General features: G+C 55.9%; 1 protein-coding gene across 1 annotated transcript in view; it reads right to left on the bottom strand.

The window, feature by feature from the left end:
* Positions 1-10,382, bottom strand: part of LRRC75A (leucine rich repeat containing 75A) — a 40,125-nt gene extending 29,743 nt beyond the window's left edge. The window contains exon 1 of the mRNA XM_045526837.1: positions 10,106-10,382. Coding sequence (XP_045382793.1) covers positions 10,106-10,357 — 252 coding nt within the window. The 5' untranslated portion in view covers positions 10,358-10,382. The remainder of the gene's footprint in view (positions 1-10,105) is intronic.
* Positions 10,383-20,571: the final 10,189 nt, after the last annotated feature.

The following is a 20,571-nucleotide window of genomic DNA, read 5'->3' as shown; positions in this document are numbered from 1 at the left end:
GTGAGGAAGTGTGACGGCTCATTCTGTGTGTCCACAGATGTCCCCTATTGGTTCTGTTTCTCTGGAGAACCCTGACTATACAGGAAGCAACGTCCCCACGGGAAGGGCAGCAGGAGCCCTAAGTAAGATTCTAAACCAATCTCGGGAACACCTCACAGTCACGCTGCTGTTTGTTGTAGGCCCTTCCTCAGGAACCCAGAGCTTGAATCTTTAACCCCTGGGTGCAGGCAGGTGTAGTGCAGGAGGACTCACTGGCCACCTCCTGTCCTCCCCCAGGGACGGATGGGCTGAGCAGGTGTCTGGGGTTGGGGGAGACATGCTGCCCTCCCAAGCCCTGCACCTGCCCTCATCCTGCAGCTCCAGTCTGACCATCTACGAGGAGCAAAAATCAGAAAGACAGGTTTTGTTCCCAGCTGGGATTCCTCTGGGGCCACGGGAGCTGGAACGGCCGCACCAGCCACATAGCGGTCCCTCCCCAGGTGCACCTGCAGCTCCCGTCCCGCTCTTCCCTCCCCTACCGCCTACCATGCAGCCCTTTCCAAGGTCTGCACCCATGGAGGGCTCCCCAGCTGGCTTCAGGCGAGGCAGGGGCAGGTGCTGACAGGGCCAGGCCATGGGGAAGGGGGAGGTAGGGGGCTGCCAGGTGCACGGGGTGTGCTGGGCTGGACAGGTCCAGGTCCAGGGTGGGATCCTGACAGTTAGGTCCAGGTGTGGGGCAGGCTCTCCGGGCCCCCACCTGCCCCTAGCACCACGGGAGAGAATCTGGCCCCACCCCTGCCCGTCTTTGTCTGGGCAGGGGCTGAGCCCCGAGCTCCAAGAGGCAGTGACTGCATGAACAGAGCTAGGTGGGCGGGTGGGGAGGGAGGAGATTTGCAGGCTGCACTTGCTGGCTCCCTGCAGGTGCATGGTGTGCTTGAGTGGGGAGGGCTTCCGGGGCTCCCCTTGGGGTCCTACCCCGTGTCTGGTGCCCTCAGTGGGAGAGGGCTGTCTCGCAAGGCTCCTTGGGCAGCCTGTAGCTGTGGGTGGTGGCTCCGCAGGGACAGCAGCTGTGGGTTGGGGATGTGTGCCTGGAGGGGGCAGTGCAGGGGCCCAGAGATAGCCAGGGTGCTCCCGACAGGCCCTGGCATGCTCTGGGGGAACCCTGGGCTGAGGGCAGCGGGAAGGCTGAGTGGGCGGAGGGCCAGGCCTGAGTGCCAGGGCTGCCGGGAGGGCCAGGCAGGGCAGGTAAGGCAAAGCCCCAATCGGGAAGCTGCGGGGAGACGTGGCTCCCTGCACTGCCAGCCTAGTGCCTGTGTCCACTCATGAGCCCTGCGGGAGGGAGGGTTTGCCCAGCAGCCAGCGTAGCTGTCCTCAAGCCTGCATGTGCCCCCACAGCCACTGCTTCAGGCTCCTGGCCCAGCCCTGGAGTCAATGCCAGGGCTGGAATCTGGCCAGCTATGGCCAGACCTACGGTCACTTGCCAGCCTTCTATGGCACAGCTGCTGCTCTGAGCCCTTCTAGAAATGAGCATCTTGGCTGACCCTGCTTTCCCTACTTCTCCCAACTGGTGCCAGCCACCCTGTAGGTGCCCAGGGGCTCTGCGGAATGAAAGACCCCAGTACTAGCGTGCAGCCAGGTGCCAGGCAGGGTTCTCGTCCTTGAGGACAAAGGCCCCTGGAGCTCCGCAGGGGCTGGCAGGTCCAGGTCTCTGTGGGCAGCAGAGAGGCCTGAAGTGAGGGCGGGCTCCATCCAGAGGGGCAGGGAGCGAGCCCTCGGAGAAGGAAGACAGGGTGGGAAGAGGAGGGAGGGAGAGAGGCAGAGGTGAGGGGGCTGGGCAGCCCCCACAGAGGGTGGAGGGAGGCGAGGGAGTCAGGTGCTCACTCCCATGGGCAGCCCAGGCCGGACACAGGCCCAGCCTCGCTCTCTTCCCTGACACTGTGGGATGAAGGGCTCACAGCTCACAGGGCACCCGGCCTCTGCCAACACTGGGCTTTGCTCACACAGGAGCCTGCAGGTCCCCTGGTTCTGGCCTCTGTCCCCAGCACTGTGCGACTTGGCCTTTCGGGCTCTGTCAGACGAGGGGTGGGCCAGCTAGGACTGTGGCCTGGAGAGCGAGTGTGCGGGGGTCGGCCCCAGCACCTCTCGGCGGGGCGGTGTCTGTGTCCCCTCTGCGTCCCGGCACCTCTGTGTCCCGGCTCTTGTACCTGCTGGGGCCAAGGCGGGGGACACAGGGCTCGAATGTGAATGTGGCTCAGGGCCTGGAAGAAATTGCTTGACCACATGTGGGGATGAATGGGACGTTCTGAAACCACAGGCACCTGGTGGAACCTCAGTGGTCATCTCAGCCACCACCCCTTTATTCTGGAGATGGGGAAATTGAGGCCAGAGAAGGGAAGGGGCCGGGCAAGTTAGAGCCTCCGCTGGGACCAGAACTGAGGGCTCCCAGTCCCCAGCAAAGGCAGCCTCCCTTCCGTGCCCGGCTGCGCGCCTGTACCGTGTTGACCTCTGGGGTCCCTGCCACACCCCCGAGGGAGGGGAACAGGTGTTACTATGGTCTTTTCCTGGTGGGTTACTTGATGCATCCCAGTGCCTAGAAATGAGGCTGGAAGAACAGGCATTTGATTGTCAAATAAATGAATTATTATATACTGATTTTTTTCTTTTCCGCTCATCTGTGTTTTCTCATATTTCTATGATCGTACACTGCTTTTACAATATTTAAAAAAATCCACCCTTTTACTTTAAACAATACCCTGCCAATCTCGGAAAACTATCTAAGGAGCAAAATAAACACAAGAACATGCTTTATGGGCTAGAAAGCCACGTGCACATGGGAGGGGTGTCTCTAAGGCCTGCCATCCGCCAAGGCTCTGCCGACACCCGGACAACTGCTGGGAGCCAGGGCGCCTTCCTGGACCACCACGAACGCCTTCCAGCACTCACGGCCCCACTGCCACGCTCCCCACTTGCAGAGGATGGGGGACTGCAGAGGGAAGCTGACCAAGGTCTGGCCGGCTAACAAGAGGCATTTAAAAAAGTCTGCTCTCTCCCAGGGAAGGGAGACACACGGCAGGGAAGAGACAGAGAGAAACACAAAGAGAAGCTGCAGAAGCAAAGGCAGAGAGGTACCCTTGGATATCAAGGGCTGAACAGGGGTGAGGGGCAGCTCTGGACGGGGACACAGGCCTCACACCCTCGTGAGGCCACCTCTGCACACGCATGCGCGTACACGTACACACACAGACACACACAGACTCGGCACGCCCCACTCTCAGCTGGACTCCTGTGTCTATCCTGGTTTAGATAAAGTTAGAAACATCAAAATGCCACATCCCTTTGAGCAGCAGCCATCAGCAGAACTCCATATGGCTGCAGCAGCCAGGAGTCTGAGCTAATAAAACTTATAAAAAAAAAAAAAAAAAAAGCTGGGAAATGCTCCCGGAGAGCCACGTGGGCACAGCTCGGGGCGGGCCAGGGCTGGGGGTGGGGGCAGGAGGACAGCAGGCACTGGGAGCAGGTCCCCACCCTGCCTGGCGTGCCAAGGTCTCTATTCTTGTTCGGAACACCCAGCCCTTCCAGCATTGGTGAGCCCAAGGTGCAGCAGATGAATCTGCCACTTTTGATGACGGAGGGCCTCTTCCCTGCCCCTCACTCCTGCCTCCAGTTTCTCTTAATGGAGAAGACAAGACAGTCAGACCTGAAGTTTTGTGCTCCTCCCTCCCCAAATTCAGATGTTGACGTCCTAAGCCCCAAGGTGATGGTATCAGCAGGTGGGACCTTTGGGAGGTGATTAGATCGAGATGTGGAGTCCCCATGAATGGGATCAGTCCCCTTATCAAAGAGGCCCCAGAGAGACCCCTCACTCCTTCAACCATGTGAGGACGCAGCAAGAAGGTGCCATCTGTGAACCAGAGAGTGGGCCCTCGCCAGACGCGAATCTGCCAGCACCTTCATCTTGGATTTCCCAGCCTCCAGACTGTGAGAAATAAATTTCTGTTGTTTATAAGCCACCCGGTTTATGGTACTTTGCCATAGTGGCCCAAATGGACTAAGACAGTTGGCAAGAACACAGCCAGGGTGGTGTGTGTGTGCATGCGTGTGCGTGTGCGTGTGTGACGTTCTCACACACCTGCAGCACTGCTCTTGGTGGGGACGGGGAGCCAGATGGCTGGCTGAGGATCCCCACACTGGAGAGAGAATCTCCTCCCATGCTGACTCCACCCCTGGGCATCCCAGGGGGAATCCTAGAAAGACCAGGTCTCCAGGGTAACCCACTGCTAGGAGCCTCTCCCCTGCAGGAGGTGGGTGGGGACGCAGGGAGGGGCCGCTGGGAGCAGAGTGTGGGGAGGAGTCATAGTACCAACCTGCGGGTTACTGGGGACACGCTGGCCGTGCTCAGAGTGGAAACACTGGAGAAGTCTGAGCCAAGCCCATCTGGCTCCGGGGAAACAGCAGCAGGGACAGAGCTGGGGGAGTGTTTCTGACGAAAAGTGTAAAGTCCATTCCGGAAGGATTTCCTGAAAACTGACTGTGTGCCAGTACCCGACCTGTCCCCACTGCCTCAGAAAAGCACACATGGAAATGAAGTGACAGTGGGAGGGGGCACCCACCCGGGAGGCCAGAGTGCTTTAGGAGTTCCAAGGACAGCAAAGCAGTTTCTGGTAATCACTGAGAAGGTGGCATTTGCTCTAGGGAAAAGGACCCCCACCTCTGCCTCACCAGACCCCGAAGTCAGGATAACTGGCCCGGCCACAGCCCCCGTGGTCATGCCTGGCCACCATACAGGCTGCTGTGTCCCTGGCCAGTGTACCCGGCCAGTGTCCCCGGCCAGTGTCCCCCACAGCCTGGGAAACCAATGAAGCGGCTGTGACATAGGAACCCTTCTACACCTCTATCACTGGAAACGCCTCGATCCAGCCCAGAGAGTGGCGGATTCTAAAAAGGAAGGTTTCTCTTTGTGGAGAGAAGGAACGTGATTCAGCACAAGCGCAGATCAGGCACGTGGGGGCCAGGCTCGCCCAGCAGGCTCCGCTCCCCTCCCGCCCCCATGGCAGAGGCCCCAGACTGCACCTGCTGGATGGGATCTCATGGTGCCACGGAGGCCGGGCGCCATGCCACGCCTCTCTCCAAGAACACCACCGCCTGGCAGCCTGCCAGGAACAGCCAAGCCCCATGGACATCTCTCCCAGAAATCCAACCACACACAAAGCAAACATGCCGCATCTCATGACAGTACTAACAAGCCTGCTAACCAGCCCACAGTTGCACAGCCACAGCCGGGGAATCCAAGTGCTTTCTGAGGACACACTGTGATGATGGCAGCAGACATACACATCTTAGGGCACAAAGACTCCCTAAGCTTTGTCACAGCCTGCAGGTTTTCAATGCTTTACCGTAGACAACTGTGGTGGTGGTGGTGGGGTCTTTACCCTCAGGAAACAAACACATGACCTTGTCTGACAAACAAAACAGACATCAGGGGAAAAACCGAACGGACTGAATGCCACCCAGTGTGGTGGGGCCTAAAAGGCACACGGATCTCAGAGCCCAGACTGACATGGATTTCCTAGCCTCCAGACCGTGAGAAATAAGTTTCTGTTGTTTAAAAGCCACCCAGTTTATGGTACTATTTTATAGTGGCCCAAACAGACTAAGACAGTCGGCAAGAACACAGCCAGGGGGGCGTGTGTGCATGCGTGTGCGTGTGCGTGTGTGACGTTCTCACACACCTGCAGCACTGCTCTTGGTGGGGACGGGGAGCCAGATGGCTGGCTGAGGATCCCCACACTGGAGAGAGAATCTCCTCCCATGCTGACTCTACCCCTGGGCATCCCAGGGGGAATCCTAGAAAGACCAGGTCTCCAGGGTAACCCACTGCTAGGAGCCTCTCCCCTGCAGGAGGTGGGTGGGGACGCAGGGAGGGGCTGCTGGGAGCAGAGTGTGGGGAGGAGTCATAGGGCCTCGGAAGGGCAAGGTGCATTCCAGGTGGAGGAAGAGGAGCCAGGCCCAGTGTGGGGCCTCCCCACCCTGTCTGGTGGCCTTCCAGCCTGCTCACCTAAAGAGGTTTTCTTAGCTGGGGTGTGGGAGGAAAAAGGTGACCTTCAGAGGTCATTTTGCTCATCTTCCTGCCTCCAGGTAGGAAAGAGCACCCAGCCTCCAGATCTCCAGGGAGCCTCCAAGCGCTTGTGCTTCTGCTTGTCTGTTATTCAGCTCTTCTTGAGGGGCAAGTGACATAGGTCCCTGGTGGTTCTTTTTTCCATTAGCTGATGTGGCTCCTGCTCCCAGGTATAGAGTGGAGCCAGCCCTGCCACCCCGAACAGCAGAGAGAACCAGGAATCCAGGCCGAAGCCACACCACTGGGGTGGCGGGTGCCAGGCAGGCTAACACTGCACAGGGACAGCTCTGCCCAGGAGGGGTGTGCCACATGAGTGAGCCCCTCCTCATGGGAACAGGAAGAGATGGGCCACCCCACCTGGGTGCGTCCCAGGGAGATGGATCCCTTGTTCTGGTGCTCCACGAAGTGGGCCAACAAACCAGTCTAAAATTTTTGAGACTCAGAAAAACTGCTGGGCTGAAGGGATGACACCTCATCTTCCAGTAGCCTATCACTTGCCCTCTCTCCATGACAGAAGGTCACTTCCTCTCCAGGGCTCCTTAAAGATGGCATGCCTGAGCCCAAGACTTGGGGACAGACCCAAGACTTGGGGACTGGGACCAGGGAAGGGGAGAGGAATGGCCTCTCCCATCCAAAGCTGGCTTCTCACGTCCCTATGCACACCTGCTCCAGCTGCTTCTGAACGTGCAGTGAGCTCTGGATCCAGACTGAGCCCTGGCCAGGTAGACAGAATCCAAAAAATCCTCGGGCTGGGCTGAGAAAGACCACCATGACGCGGCCCCTGGTCTGGCCAGACCCAAAGTAGGGGAGATTCTCTCATTTCTTTTCACGGTTGCTGTGAGAACCTGTCTTGATTGGCAGCGCCAAGACAATTTTGCACACTTTGTAGCATTTGCTCTGCTCAGATCCCCAGATCCCTCTGAGTGTGAGGAAACACTCAGAGAGGTTATCTGCTGGGCCCAAGGTCACAGCAGCTTGGGGACCGGAAGCGACTTGATCCTTGGCCCTGCTCTTCTCAGATTACACTGCTCCTAAAGGGAAGAGGGTCCTTTCTGTTCCTTCAGGGCGGCTGCCTGGCTTCCGGCCTGCACTCCTGGCCACAGTTCAGGGTCACTTGCACCGAATGAAGCCCCCTGATACCTTTCTAGCGAGTGACAAACTGGAGAGACACCCCGTAAATCTTAGATGAAAAAGGGGCATTTGGAAAAGGCAGCCCAGCAGCCACAATCCTTCAGCCCAGCACGAATTGCCACACATGGTCCTGGGCCCCTGCTTCCAATCCCCAGCCCGTAGCAAGTCATAGCGGGGAGACTGGAGGCAGCAGACTGGAGCAGAGATTCTGAACGTGGAGTGTGTAGACAGGTTTCAGGAGCTCTGAAATCCCCTGTGAGATTGTGTGTGTTCGTGCATGTGTCTGGGAAGACCGTGTGTAGCTCTTTGAGAGACTCAAAAAGATCAAGGACCCCAAGAGGTTAAGAACCACGGGAATTAAGGATCCCGAGTCCCCCTCCAACCGTGTGGCCCCAGGCACACACAAATCCAGCGGCCCAAACCCACGTTATTAAACTTAGGAGAATGTGCTGTGGGAATGGGGGGAAGGAGGACGATGGTAACTGCCCTGGCTGCTGCTACTCCCTGGCCCTGTTCCTGTTCATCGATGCCCACCTGGGGGTCCTGGACAACATTCGGGCAGCACCTTCGTACTCCGCAGTCCCGTCTTTGCCCACTGTGCTGCTGAAGAAAAGGCTCTCCCTGCTCTGACCCTGGTGGCCTGGTGTGTGCCCGTGTCCCTCACGGACTGCTCATTCCCTTTCTGAACATCACCACCTCCAGACGGGAGCAGGAAACTGGGAAAGAAAATACGATTTGGGAGAAAGAGCCACTTCAGTGTACAGCACAAATCCAGCTGGACATTCCTCCAGACGGCCTCAGGGTCCTAGAAAACCACTAATGTTTGTTACGGACACTTGGTCACCCTGTGCTCCCCTCACACACTGCCCTGGGCCCATGACCACTTCATGGAGGGGCCCCGATCTGTGCGTTTCAGGCAACACAGGGCAGCTCTCCAGGCCCACAGCTCTCACCAACCAGCCAGAGGTCAAGGGAACCCAACACAGCCCAGAGCCTGAGGGCATGTTGTTGTGCTGCTTTCGCAGAAAAGGGGGAAGTCTGCTAACCCCCTCCTACCCCACGAGTCTGCCCAAGTCCTGAAGCTGAGGAGGGTTCCAGGATACCAATGAGACCCACGTGCAAGCTGAGGAAGGGCCCCCTGTCTCAAGGACTGTGCAGGGGGCTACAGGGGTTCATCTACTCTTCCGCAAGGAATGGGGGAGCTCAGTTTCCCCTGGATGTGGAGTCATACTGAACCCTAGAGGGGCTGGGGAGCCCCAGGTATCTGCCACTTCAGGTCCAGCCTCCTCCTGCAGGGCTCCAACTGGCCCTGGAGAATCTAGCTTCACTTTGTTCTTTCGCCCTCTGAGAAGCGCTTGCCAATCTCTCCACTCTTCTCTATCCCCGAGAGCAGCCATCCCAGTGCTGGGGGAACAGCCTGTGGTCAGTAAAACCTTCTCACTGTCTGGTGTGCCTGGTGAGCAAATAGGATACGATGGTATGGAAAATCCATTATTCCGTTTGAAAGCGAAAGAGTTACTATAAAGGCTGTACACGTTGGTTTGCAATTTTCAAAAGACAAAGAAATACACATTACTAAAGTTAAGTGGTACATAATGTCATCTTTCTTTGATGATTCAATTCAGAGAAGGTATCTGGGGACCCAGCAGCATCTCGGGCATCATTCTGGATGTTGTTTGGAAAAGCAGAGGCAGGAGCAGAAGCCCTGAGTCTTCCCAAGTCCCCAGGTCTCTGCTTCCCTTTCCCCATGCAGCGCATACCCTGGGGACAATACTCCAGGGTTCAAGTGCACCACATAGAAAAGTGGGGTAGAGTGCTACAAAATCCAGCAGGGATGTGAGTCTGATTAGATTTTGGAAGCTCCTCCCAGGAAGGCGCTCAGTGGTGGGAAAGCCTCAGGAATGTCATCCGAGATCCCCCCTCTGCCATCCGCAGAAGGCTCCACCTCTAATGGGGTCAGTCTAGCAAGAATATGGGACCTGGACTGGCTACCCCAAAGCCAGGCCAAGACAACCTGTTTGGTGATACAGGAGGACAGCTTTGCACCCTCCTGTCTCTCTCACACACAACAAAACCCATGGCACCGGCCATGGCCTTCCCCAAAATAAACAGGAAAAGGAACCAGAAAGGTAGGTAACACCATCAGCCCCAGGGCAGCCCCAAGGCAGAGGGAACTGGCCAGATCTGCAGAGTCTGCTCCCTAACCTACGGGGCAGGCGCAGGCAGAGGGCAGAGTGCTGGCAGCCTCCCGTGTTCCTGCTGGCCAGGTAGTCACGCAGGAAACCAAACCCAGCCTGGTCCGTCTCCCCTGCTTCCCGCAGGGGCTCACGGTTGAGGACCAGCCAAAGTTGGTCAGGGGAGGTGAAATGTCTCCTCCCTGAACCACAGCCCAGGACGCCTCCCAGGCGGGTGAATGACCCAGGGATTGGAATCTCACTAGTCCCTGGGCTGTGCCCTTGGACTCCCTATGGGGAGGCCAGGTTCCAACTGATAACTGCACACTCCTTGAGGACCCTTGGCTGGGAGTGCCTGCCAGGGAGTAGAAAGAAAGAAAAGAGCCCTGGCCCAGACGGGGCATGCAGCCCTGCATCCCCTCCCACCAACCATCCTGGAGACCAGCCGCCTCCTCTGCCTGCGGAGGAGACAAGTGGGGACATTATTCCAACAGGTCCCCCTCGCCGGGCCCCACTCTGCCGGCCTTCCTCCGCCCTGCCCTGAGGCCCCGAATTCAGCGGGAGCGCAGAGGCACCTGCTGCCAGACAGGGCTCCATCCCCGCGGGAGAGGGCCCTACCCGGTGGCCCCCAGCGCCCCGGCCTCCCGGGGAAGGGGCGGGGCGCTCCCGGGGCCAGCTCGGCCGCGCGCCCCCTCCCCGCGCTCACCTGGCGCAGGTGCTGCAGCAGCGTCCCCGCCTCCTCCCGCCGGCCCTGGCGCACCATCCGCAGCAGCTCCTGGACCATGCCCACGCGCCGGTGGTAGGGGGGCAGCCCCGCGCCGGCGCCCGCGCGCCCCGCCTTGTCCCCGGCGCGCAGCAGCAGCGACGCCCAGAAGTCGGGCCGTTCGCGGCGGGGGCCGGTCGCCGCGGCGGGGCTGGCTCTCTCCGCCAGGCTGCCCTTGGTCTGCCGGGTGCCCATGCCGCCGCCGCCGCCCGCCGGGACTCGCCGCGCTGGGCCGCGAGGCCGCGTCCCCGGCCGCCTGCCCGCCCCTCGGCCGCCCGGCGCGCCCGCCTCCCGGGCTGCAACTTTGGGGGAACTGTTGCGCGCGGGCGGCGCGGGGGCGGGGGCGGGCGGCCGCCGGCGCTCCCCGCGCTCCTCCCTCCCCGCGCCCGGGCGCGCTCCCCGGCGCTCGCCGCCTGCCCGCCGGCCCCGCCCCGGCCCGGCCCGCCCCGCCCCCGGCTCCCGCCCGGCGCCCGGGCCGCGCCGCCGCGCCTCCCGCCTCGCGCGCTCCCCTCCTTCCCGCCCCTCGGCCGCGGGCTGGGGCCGCCGGCGCCTCTCCTCGCGTCCTCCCGGCCGCCGCGCCCGCCGGCCGCTGCGCGCGCCTCCCGGGGCCGTGGCGCGGTGGCGAGGGGGACGGGCAGGCCCCGAGGGCCGTCGCTCTCGGTCCCCAAGAGGTTCCCCAGATGCTTCCGCGACTGCCCGCCCGAGTGAGGCTCGCGGGAGGGGGCGGGGGGCGCCCGGGGAGATGGGGAAAGTTTGGAGCGCGGGGTTGGGGTCCTCCAGCCCGGAGTCGGCTTTCTAAGTGGGCTCCACTGGGCGTCAGCGCCCAAATCATCCGAGGCGCCGGTTGGAAACGCAGGCTCCCAGGCCTCGCCCCAGACCTACTGAATGAGCATCTCCCCAGAGACCTGGGGGCTGCATTTTTAGCCAGCGCATCAGGTGATTCGGGTGCACACTCCTTTGAGAACTGGTCTGCTTGCGGGGCGCGAGTGGTGGTGGCGGTTGGTGCGTGAGCCCAGAAACTGCCAGCTTGTGTGTTGTGCGCCTGCCCTGCTATGGAGAGGGCCTGCTGCTTCCACCGGGCTCTCAAAGGGTCTGCACGGAAAAGGTGTTTCCCGTCTCCTCTTGTTCTCACCCTCACACCCCTGGAGAAGGGTCCTTGGGGGTAGTCCTGGTACAGCAAAGCAAGTAGGCCCAGCGCCACACTCCTGCTGGCCCGCATTCTCCGCGGCCACCTCTGCCAGGCCCAGCCTGTAAGGACCAGACCCCCGGGATCTGATGGGGCTTGGAAAGCCAAACAGGGCCTTGCAGGAGAGAACGCTAAGGCACATGGGGGACCGTCCCTGTCACAGACCACAGGCCACCTGGTAGGCCTGGGGGCTGCCCTGGTCTCAGCGCAGGGCTGCAGCAGGGGCAGCAGTTGTGCAGCTCGCCTCTGACCCAGGCGTTGGGTGCTGCTTGAGGGCATAACGACATGTGGGCCACAGGGGCAGGAGTGCTGGATCCCAGATCATAGCTGGGCTGCACCACTTGCTGAGCAGTGAGTGTGGCGCACGTCCCTGGCTTCTGGGTCCTGGGTCTTCCTCTGTCAGGTTGGGATATGTCAAGAACTGGGAGAGTAAAATAGGTGGACGCTGTTAAAGAAAAAATTATTCGATGGCACGTGTTAGAGCACTGTAGGGAAGCCTTTATTCAGGATCATCGTGACAGGTGTGGGGACCACCGCAAGGGATTGTGTGGTTGGAGGGGAGATTGGGCTCAACTCCAGTCACAGCGAGGGAAGTGGGAATTTATAGCCGAGGAGCAGGGGGGCAGTCAGTGGGTGGAAAATCCTAAGAGGAAACATCAGGGTGAGGGGGATTCTGGCCAAACCGACCTAACAGGATTCTTGCTGAAGACAGGCCACCAGCCACCACCTGGGGGGTGGTGGAGGATGAGGAGCCCGAGCAGAGATCCAGGGTGACCAGCTGTCCGGGGTGAGGGCTTCTGGCTACACTGGCCTAGCGGGGCCCTCTGCTAAGACTGGGTGTTACAAGGAAGGGCACAGGTGGGCCTAGGAGAAGGTTCAGGAGACTGACTCAAGTTTGGTCAAGCAGGGAATCTTTGTCAATGTACTAATATAAACTCCAAGCAGAGTACAGATGTTCTGCAACTGAGAGTTCCTCTTCCTACTCTGTGACCACAGGGTCTGCCCATACAGGTCTTCTCTGTCATCCCTGAGTACCCCGAGGATGAGGCCTGGTGTCTCCCCCTGCAGGCTTTCTCTTCCCCTTAGACACCCCACTCCCAAATGCCCATCTGTGCCGGCAGAGAACACTCAGTCTTCCTACAATCTGGCTTCGCAGAGCCCAGAGCAACGCTTTCCAAACTTACCTGAACACTTTGTGTGCGAAACACACCTGCTGGCATCTCCAGGGAACCCAGATTGGGAAGTACCTCTGTGTCTCTCATCTGAGGCTTGCGGGACCACTAGGCAAGGTGGCCACCGAGGAAACCTGCTGACCGGGCCCCTCCCTAGGGACAGTGGGCGCCAGCCACCTGGAGGCACTGCACAGCCCAGCTGGAGGGTGGCCTGCCTGGAGGTGTGGCTGGGCCAAATGCCATCTCAGTAGGAGAGATGAGCAGAGTCCCTCAACAGGGAGCTGAAAGTCAGCCCTCCCCTCTTCTTCAGAAACCTGATTCCATCCTCCTCCACTTGCCCTTGATCTCCCCCCAACTTTTCTCTCTTTTCTGGCTTGTTCTCCTTAGTATATGATCTACTCAAATCTCTTCTCTCTGTCTGAAAAGTTTTTTTTGCCCTACTTGCTCTGGTCACCGCTGCCCACCTCTCTCCTTTTTCAGCTAAGTTTTTAGAAATACCTTATATTCATTGTCTCTCCTTCTTTACCTGCATTCACTCCTCACCTGCTTCCCTTTGGCTTCTGGCCACACCATGTCATTGAGATACCTCTGGCCGGTGACCTAGTTGCTAAATTCAGTGGCCACTTTCAGTCTTCATCTTACTTGACTTTTAAGCAGCACCTGATGCTGTTGCCTACTCTGTTTTGATTGAAACTCTACTCCCTTGGCTTGTAGGGAACCACTCCCCTGTAGGTTTCCTTCCCGAGTTCCCCTGGGGGATCCTTTTCCTGCCCCCATCCTTTACTTACACACACTGAAAACTCCAAGTCTCTCTTTCCAGCTTATAAGCCAATAAATGAACCTGTCACTGATTTGGATGCTGGCAGAAGACACGAGACTCTGGGGTCAGAAGCCTAAGACTTTAGTACTCAGGGTACAGCGAGAAGCATGAGCATCAGCATATTCGCACCAGCCCCCCTCGCCTCCAAGTCCCAAGGGGCAAACGATGGGCCCAGATGGGTGCTCCACATGCAGCTGGCTTGCGGCACAGCTGAGGAACACCGAGCTTGAGGAATCTGCTGCTTATATAAGCAGTTAGCAAGCCTGCTCTTTGTCCTTCAGGGAGGCAGTGCCTCATCCCTCAAGGTGGCTTGCTACAAACACGACACTGATTAGTGGCCCTGCTAAAAAGCGGTCAGGGTCGTGCACTCTTGGCACACACAGCAAGATGTGTGAGAGTGTGACGGACCCACAGAGGATCATCTCTTCCAACAGTGGGCACTTCCCACTCAACAAATGAACACATCCTTTTCCAAACGTCGCTCCCAATCTGCCCGCTTCTGTCTCTGCTTTCTGTTAGTAACAGCAGGCCAGAAACCCTGGAGTCCTGTGTCCTGTTTGGTTACCCTGCATCTGGCTAACCAAGTCTATTAATTGTTAATGATAACAAGGATGGGAGCTCTCATTTGCTGCAGTTCCCTGTGTGCTCGGTCTTGGGCTGTGTCGTTTGCATATATTATGCCATGGCATCCTTTCAATAGCTGTGAGGTAGGCTTTGCTATTGTCCTCATTTCCCAGGTGGGAAAACTGAATCTTAGGTTAAATGACTCGCCCAAGGTGACACAGATAGTCAAGGGCAGAGCTGGGGTTCACATTAGATCTGACTCGAAAGCCCGTGTTGTTAATACTGCTTTATACCTTTGATCCTGCTTCTAAAATATTTCCCCACCCTGGTTGAGGACCTGTCCTTTCTCACCCCAGCCTTCTTTCTGACTTGTCTCCCCGCCTCCAGTCCCGCCTCCTCTGCCGGCCTTCCACATAGCAGTTGGAACCCTCATTCTAAAACGAGAGTCTCCCCCTCTCTCTCTGCACCCCGCCCCCCGACTTCAGTGATTTCTGTCACTTTCAGTATAAACTACTTAACATGGCATTGACATCCTCCAGGTGCTACTGTCCTCAGCCCTTCACGTCTTCCATCAGCCCGTGTCGCTTGCAGCTCTCCCCAGGCGCCGTACCCTGTGCCTTTGCACACACTGCACTGTCTTCCCAGGGTGTTCTTCCCCTCCTCAGTAGACACCTGGGCATCTCTTATGACTCAGATTAGGTGTCACTTCCCTCAGGAGGCCTTCCCCAAATGCCCCAGTTTCTATGTGACTGTAGTGCCCCGTGACTATGATAGTATTATCTTGTACTGTGCTTCTGCTGTTTCTTTGCACGTGCAATTCTTCTGCCCAGGGCATCCTCCTTTTTGCCCTCGTTGGTTAATCCCTCCTTGGCCTTTAGACTAGAGTGTCAGATGCTCAGGGATGGCTTCTGGGACTCCCTTGCCTCCCACTGGCTAAAGTCAGGTGTCCCTCTCGTGTGTTCTCCAAGTCTCACTGCCCGTACCTGAGTCTGCAGTAACGGCCTGTGGGTTCCTCAAGGGCAGGTTTTGTTGGTGGGTGCCGTCATCCAGCGGTGCCCACGTAGCACAGCGCCCGGCATGTTGGAGGAGCTCGGTATGCACTTTTTGAAAGAAGAAGCTCCGTGCCCACCTCCAATGTGCTAGCTGTACAACCAGGTAAAGTGCTTCAGCGCCCCTAAATGATGACAGATGCCAGGGATGAATACAGCCTTCTACCTTTTAGTCTGAAAATTGGACAATGCAAGCGAAACACCTAAGTGACAAACATCTGGCCCAGCTCTTCAGTAAGGAACCTAGAAGCTGAGATGCCCTGCCCAGGCCTTTGCCACAGAGCATTCTCTCAGGTGGTCGGGAAGGATGACCAGGGACACGGCCTGTGAGGGAGAGAGCAGGGCAGGAGACCTAGCATCCCGGTCTCCATGAGGTCTGAGCTCTCTCCTTGCAGACAGAGCACCAGAAGGACGCGTCCTGGGGCCCATTCACCGAGCAGTGCTGGGAACTGTGTGTGGGCTGACTTCAGGCCTTTCCCTGCTACTCTGCTAATTATTTCTTCACTGCTCCATGCATGGCTTGCTTTAATTTAGTTGTTTAGTTTGTTATATAATAGGTGCCCATGAACTCAGCATCCAGAACAAATCAAAGCCAAGCCAGATCCTCAACGATTAGCGCCATCGAGTTGCTGGGTCTCCTTCTAGCCCGTGGCCCTGCCTCCCGCACTTGAATAACCTGCACCCTGACTCTTGCGTTCGTCGTTCTTCGCTTTCCTCTTCATAGTGTTTAAAACTTATTTTTTATCATGCAAAATTTCACACACACACAAAGCTGGAGAGTCTAGTGACATGTACCCATTGTCCAGACTTTAACATTTCAAACCATGCCCAGTCTCGCTCTGTCCCGCAGCCCCTTCCCTTTGTTTCCACATTCTTTAGGCTGTTGTGCTGCGTGTATCTGTGTTCCTACAGTGCCACCTATTTTTATTTTGGTTGTTTTTAACTTTATAAAAATACATCCTGCTATATTTATTTTTTTGGAGTGACTTTTTTCATTTACTATTGTATTGGTAAGAATCATCCTTGTGCTGCCTCTCGCTGTAGTCTGTTCATTTCGACTGTGCGTGACAGTCCTTTGTGTGGACGTACCTGGGTTTATCTCTCCGCTCTCCTGGGGATGGCCGTTCAAGTTCTTGGTTTTTGCTGCTGTGAAGAATGCTGCCACGAATATTCTTACACGTTCCTTTCACATGCCTAAAGCCCTGGTGTAGCCTAGGAGCAGAATCATTTAACTCCAGGGTTAGTGCTGGATTGTTTTCCAAGGTGGCTGCCCCAAATCACCATCCCTCACCCCAGCGCTGCAGGAGAGCTCCTCCCTGTCCATGTCCCCTGCTCCTCTCCGAGGCTTGGTATTTGTAGGCTTATTAATTTTTTCCAGTTACTTGACCAATTTAAAATGGAATCTTATTTAGGCCTTAATTTGCATTTCCTCAATAACGGTGTCTTAGTTTCTTGTTGCTGCTGTAACAAATTACTACAAATTTGGTGGCTTAAAACAACACAGTTTTATTATCTTACAGTTCTGGAGGTCGGAAATCTGAAATGGGTCTGGCTGGGCTAACAGCAAGGCATCAGCGGAGCGGCGTTCCCTCCGGAGGCTGCAGGGAGAATCACTTCTTTGCCTGTGGCAGCTTCTAGCGGCTGAGCACATTCCTCGCGCACGGCCCTTCCCGCAGCCGCATGGCTCTGACCTTCTGGCCTCCCCCTTATGAGGATCTCTGTGGTCACACTGGGCCACCCAGACATTGCAGCATCATTTCCCCGTCTCCAGATCCTTAATTTAGTCACATCTGCAATGTCCCTCTTGCCAGGTAAGGTAACATATTCAGTGGTTCTGGGGATTAGGACGTGGAGCCCCTTGGGGACAGGGGCATTGCTCTGCCTACTGCAGCTGTGCTCTTGCCTTTCTTCATGGGTCAGTATGAGAAGATCCCCATAACAGGAAATAACAAGCGTGGGTGAGGATATGAAGAAATTAGAACCCTTGTGCACTGCTGGTGGGAGTGTAAAATGGTGTAGCAGCTATGGAAAACAGTACGTACCCAGGAGAATTGCATCTGGGTATGTACCCAAAAGAATGGAAAGCAAGGACTCGAACACGTTTGCCCACATGTTCATAGCAGCATTATTCACGGTGGCCACGGGGTGGACGCAGCCCAAGCGGCCGCTGAGAGAGGAATGGACACACAAAATGTGCTCTGCTTGTATAAAGGAATATTATTCAGCCTGAAGAAGGAAGGAAATTCTGACACAGGCTACAACATGGATGAACCTTAAGCACATTATGTTAAAGGAAATAAGCCAGTCTCAAAAGGACAAATTTTGAGTGAGGTATAGTGGCTCATGCCTGTAATCCAGCACTTTGTGAGGCCAAGGCAGGAGGATTGCCTGAGGCCAGGAGTTTGAGACCGGCCTGGGTGACAGAATAAGACCCCATCTCAAAAAAAAAAAAAAAAGAAAAAGAAAAAAGAAAAGAAAAAAGGGTGGTTGAGATGGTAAATCTTATGTGATATGTATTTTATCACAGTTAACAAAAAGAGAAGAGCCACATAACAGCATCTGCATGTGCTGTAAAATTACTGTTCATTTTAACAATAAAATATAGATACAGAATAAGCTTTTATTGAACAAACATTCTCCAGGTCCTGTGTCAAGCACTGGGGCTCCCAAGAATAAGACACTGTCCCTGTCCTAAGAGCTCATAGTGTCAGAGGCGCAAGGCAGACAGCAACATGTGCAGCAAAGTGCTGTGTTGTTCTGGGTGACAAAGGGCTGTCCGTGTCATGAAGGGCACGGGAGCGAGTGGCCAGTTCTCCCTGGGAGGCCACAATGCAGGTCAGGCAGCCTTTCTGGAAAGTATAACGTGTGACCAGATTCCTGAAACCAAAAAGCAGTCACCACACTTTGGGGGTTGGGAAGGGAGAAATTTGAGCAATGCCAGGACCTACCAAGTCCTGGTGCCACTCACGGCTCCACTTGGTTCTTTGGGGCTTGAGGTGACAGGGGCACCCGGGGCCAGCAGCAGATGGGGCGGAGGAGGAGGGAGAGGCCAGACCACAGAGGGCCTCGGGGCCTGGAGGGGTGCTTGGACGCTCCCTGTAGGCAACAGGAAGCCACCAACAGGTTCTGAGCAGGAGGGTGCCAGGGTCACGTTGAGTTTAGAACCATCATTGAGCAACACAAGATTACTTGTCAATAAAAAAAGCCACAATGTCTAGTGTCTTCGGGCCTGTTTGGAGAGAATCATGCACGTGGGTTTGTGAAACATCATCAAATGCTTACTCATAATTACTCATAATTAGGAGTACTTAGGTATTTGCACACAAATTTCAGTCTGACATACACCTGCAACTCCAGCAGCAAAGAAAATCTCTCTATTCCTGTTTCTTAGCAGTGCTTCAAATTGAGCCTTATTGATTATGACCTTGTATTTCATCTACTCAAGTAGCTTCCAAATAAAAAAGACTTATGTAACCATCTTCACTTAATGTCCAAGAGCACGGCATATTCTCAGTGAGTTAGAAGACTAATACTTCCTACCGGCAGCGACACAGAAACCCAGAGTTCATTTTCTGAGACTATAATCCAAACCCTGAAGCGTGTCCTAGATATCTCCACGGAGCATGAAGTAATCCCCATCAGCTACAGACAGGAAACCAGCATCCTATGAAGTAGGACAATGCCGTTGGGTTGCTAGGAGTTCAGGCCAACCACTGGCATCCTAAAGCTTTGCTGTGTGGTGGTCGTGGTGGTACCTACAGTTTTCACCAGGCTGCAAGGAATTCTCACCTGATTTTGCAGGACAGTTTCCTGCAAATATCCCTCCTGGGAGTCTGTCCACTCTCTTGTTCACTATGTTCAAAAGAACAAGAACTTTCCAGGGCTTACCAACGCTGTCTCATGTCCAGCAATGTATCAGAATACCTTGTTTCTCACAGAAGTTCCAGGGAATCCGCACAAGTAACTCAGAGAGTCTGTTCATTGCAGAAAAGCCAGTATGGTTTCGACTTTTGCATGGAGGGAAGTGAACAAACTTAGCAGATCCTTTCTTTGCGTGCTGCTCCGGCTGTGACGAGCTCTCTCACAGCATTATTCTCTCCCCAGAGAGTCTGAGGGCTTGAGGTCCTATCGCTCAGCTCTGAGACTTCAAGTCAGCACCTCAGCTATTCTGGCAATTTTGTGAGCAAAAAACTGGCGGCCACACTGTGAGCTCTCCAAGTGACAACGAGCAAGTGTGAGCGTGTCGTTTCATTACACGTCATCTCTAGTGGACAGAAGATTCTGACCATTGCTCTTGTTGTCTAGAACAATGGTTCTCAGTCAGGGGCGATTTTGTGGCCCCAATTTGACCATGTTTGGAGACATTTTTGATTGTCACACTGGGGCTGGGGGTGCTGCTGCGTAGGGTGGCAGAGGCCAGGGGAGTCACCACACAGCCTACAATGCACAGGACGCCTCCCCTCCCTTCAACAAAGAATCATCCAGTCTAAATGCCAATGGCGTTCAGATTAAGAAATCCTGGTCTAGAACTAGAATCTAGACACTTGAGTGCCTGCAGTTTCGTTCTCTCAGTGGGCAAACTTCTCTGCCCTCCCACATCATGTTCTCCTTTTGTGGTGACGGAGCTACAGCAAGGTGCAAGCCCAGACTGCACCGACAGCCTCCTCTGCAGTTCTGTGGCCGTGTGACTAGTTCTCACAAATGGAACGAGAGCTAAAGAGATGTGTGCCACTCCTGGCCAAGGCTTCTGAGAATTCCCTTTCCCCTTTGCAGGCAAACTGTAGATGACGATGAGGCTCTACGGTAGAGCCACCAATGGAGCCTGAATCCCTGTGTCACCATGGGGAAGAGAGCTACCCATCAGCCAAAAACACATGCTGCAGAAGGTTATGTGAGTGAGAAATAAAGTTCTTCTGTATTTGAGTAAATACACACCTTTGGGTCTCTTTGTCACAGCAGCTTAGCTCATCCTAGCTAATGAAGAGCTAATCCCCCAAAACCTACACGCTAGGAGCCTTAGGGAGCGGAGAGAACCCTGGATGAGGCGAACATGGCAGGGATCTTTGCCTCTGATGTTAGCCTGGGGTCCCCTCCTCTAACGGGTAGGGGCAGCACATGTCCGAGCCTGCCATCGAGGGGCCCTTGCTTTGCTTAGTACGGCCTCAACTCCAGGGCAAGTTGTGACATGATCCTGCTCTGTGTGGTATCAGTTACACCGTCACGATTAGGGCACTTTGGTTACTATGATGGTTAATTTTATGCGTCAACTTGACCAGTCCATGGGATGCCAAGATATGTGATCAGACATCATTCTGGGTGTGCCTGTGGAGGTGTTTTTGGACGTGGTTAACATTTGAATCTGTGGATTGAGCAAAGCAGATAGCCCTCCCCAGTGTGGGTGGCCTCGTCCCATCAGTTGAAGGCCTGGATAGAACAAAAAGGCCGAGTGGGAGGGAATTCCTCCTGCCTGAATATGTGAGCTCGGACAGCCTCTGGTCTCAGACTGAAACGTCAGCTCTTCTAGTGTCTCGAGCCTGAGCCTGCCGCTTTCAGCCTGGGGCTCTGTGGCTGCTGACTGCGGGTCTCGGCCTCCATGACTGCAGGGGTCAGTTCCTCAT

This window comes from Lemur catta, chromosome 15 (genome assembly GCF_020740605.2).
Source record: "Lemur catta isolate mLemCat1 chromosome 15, mLemCat1.pri, whole genome shotgun sequence".
Taxonomy (NCBI): domain Eukaryota; kingdom Metazoa; phylum Chordata; class Mammalia; order Primates; family Lemuridae; genus Lemur; species Lemur catta.
The sequence above is the reverse complement of the archived record's forward strand: the minus strand, read 5'-3'. Positions and strand labels throughout refer to the sequence as shown.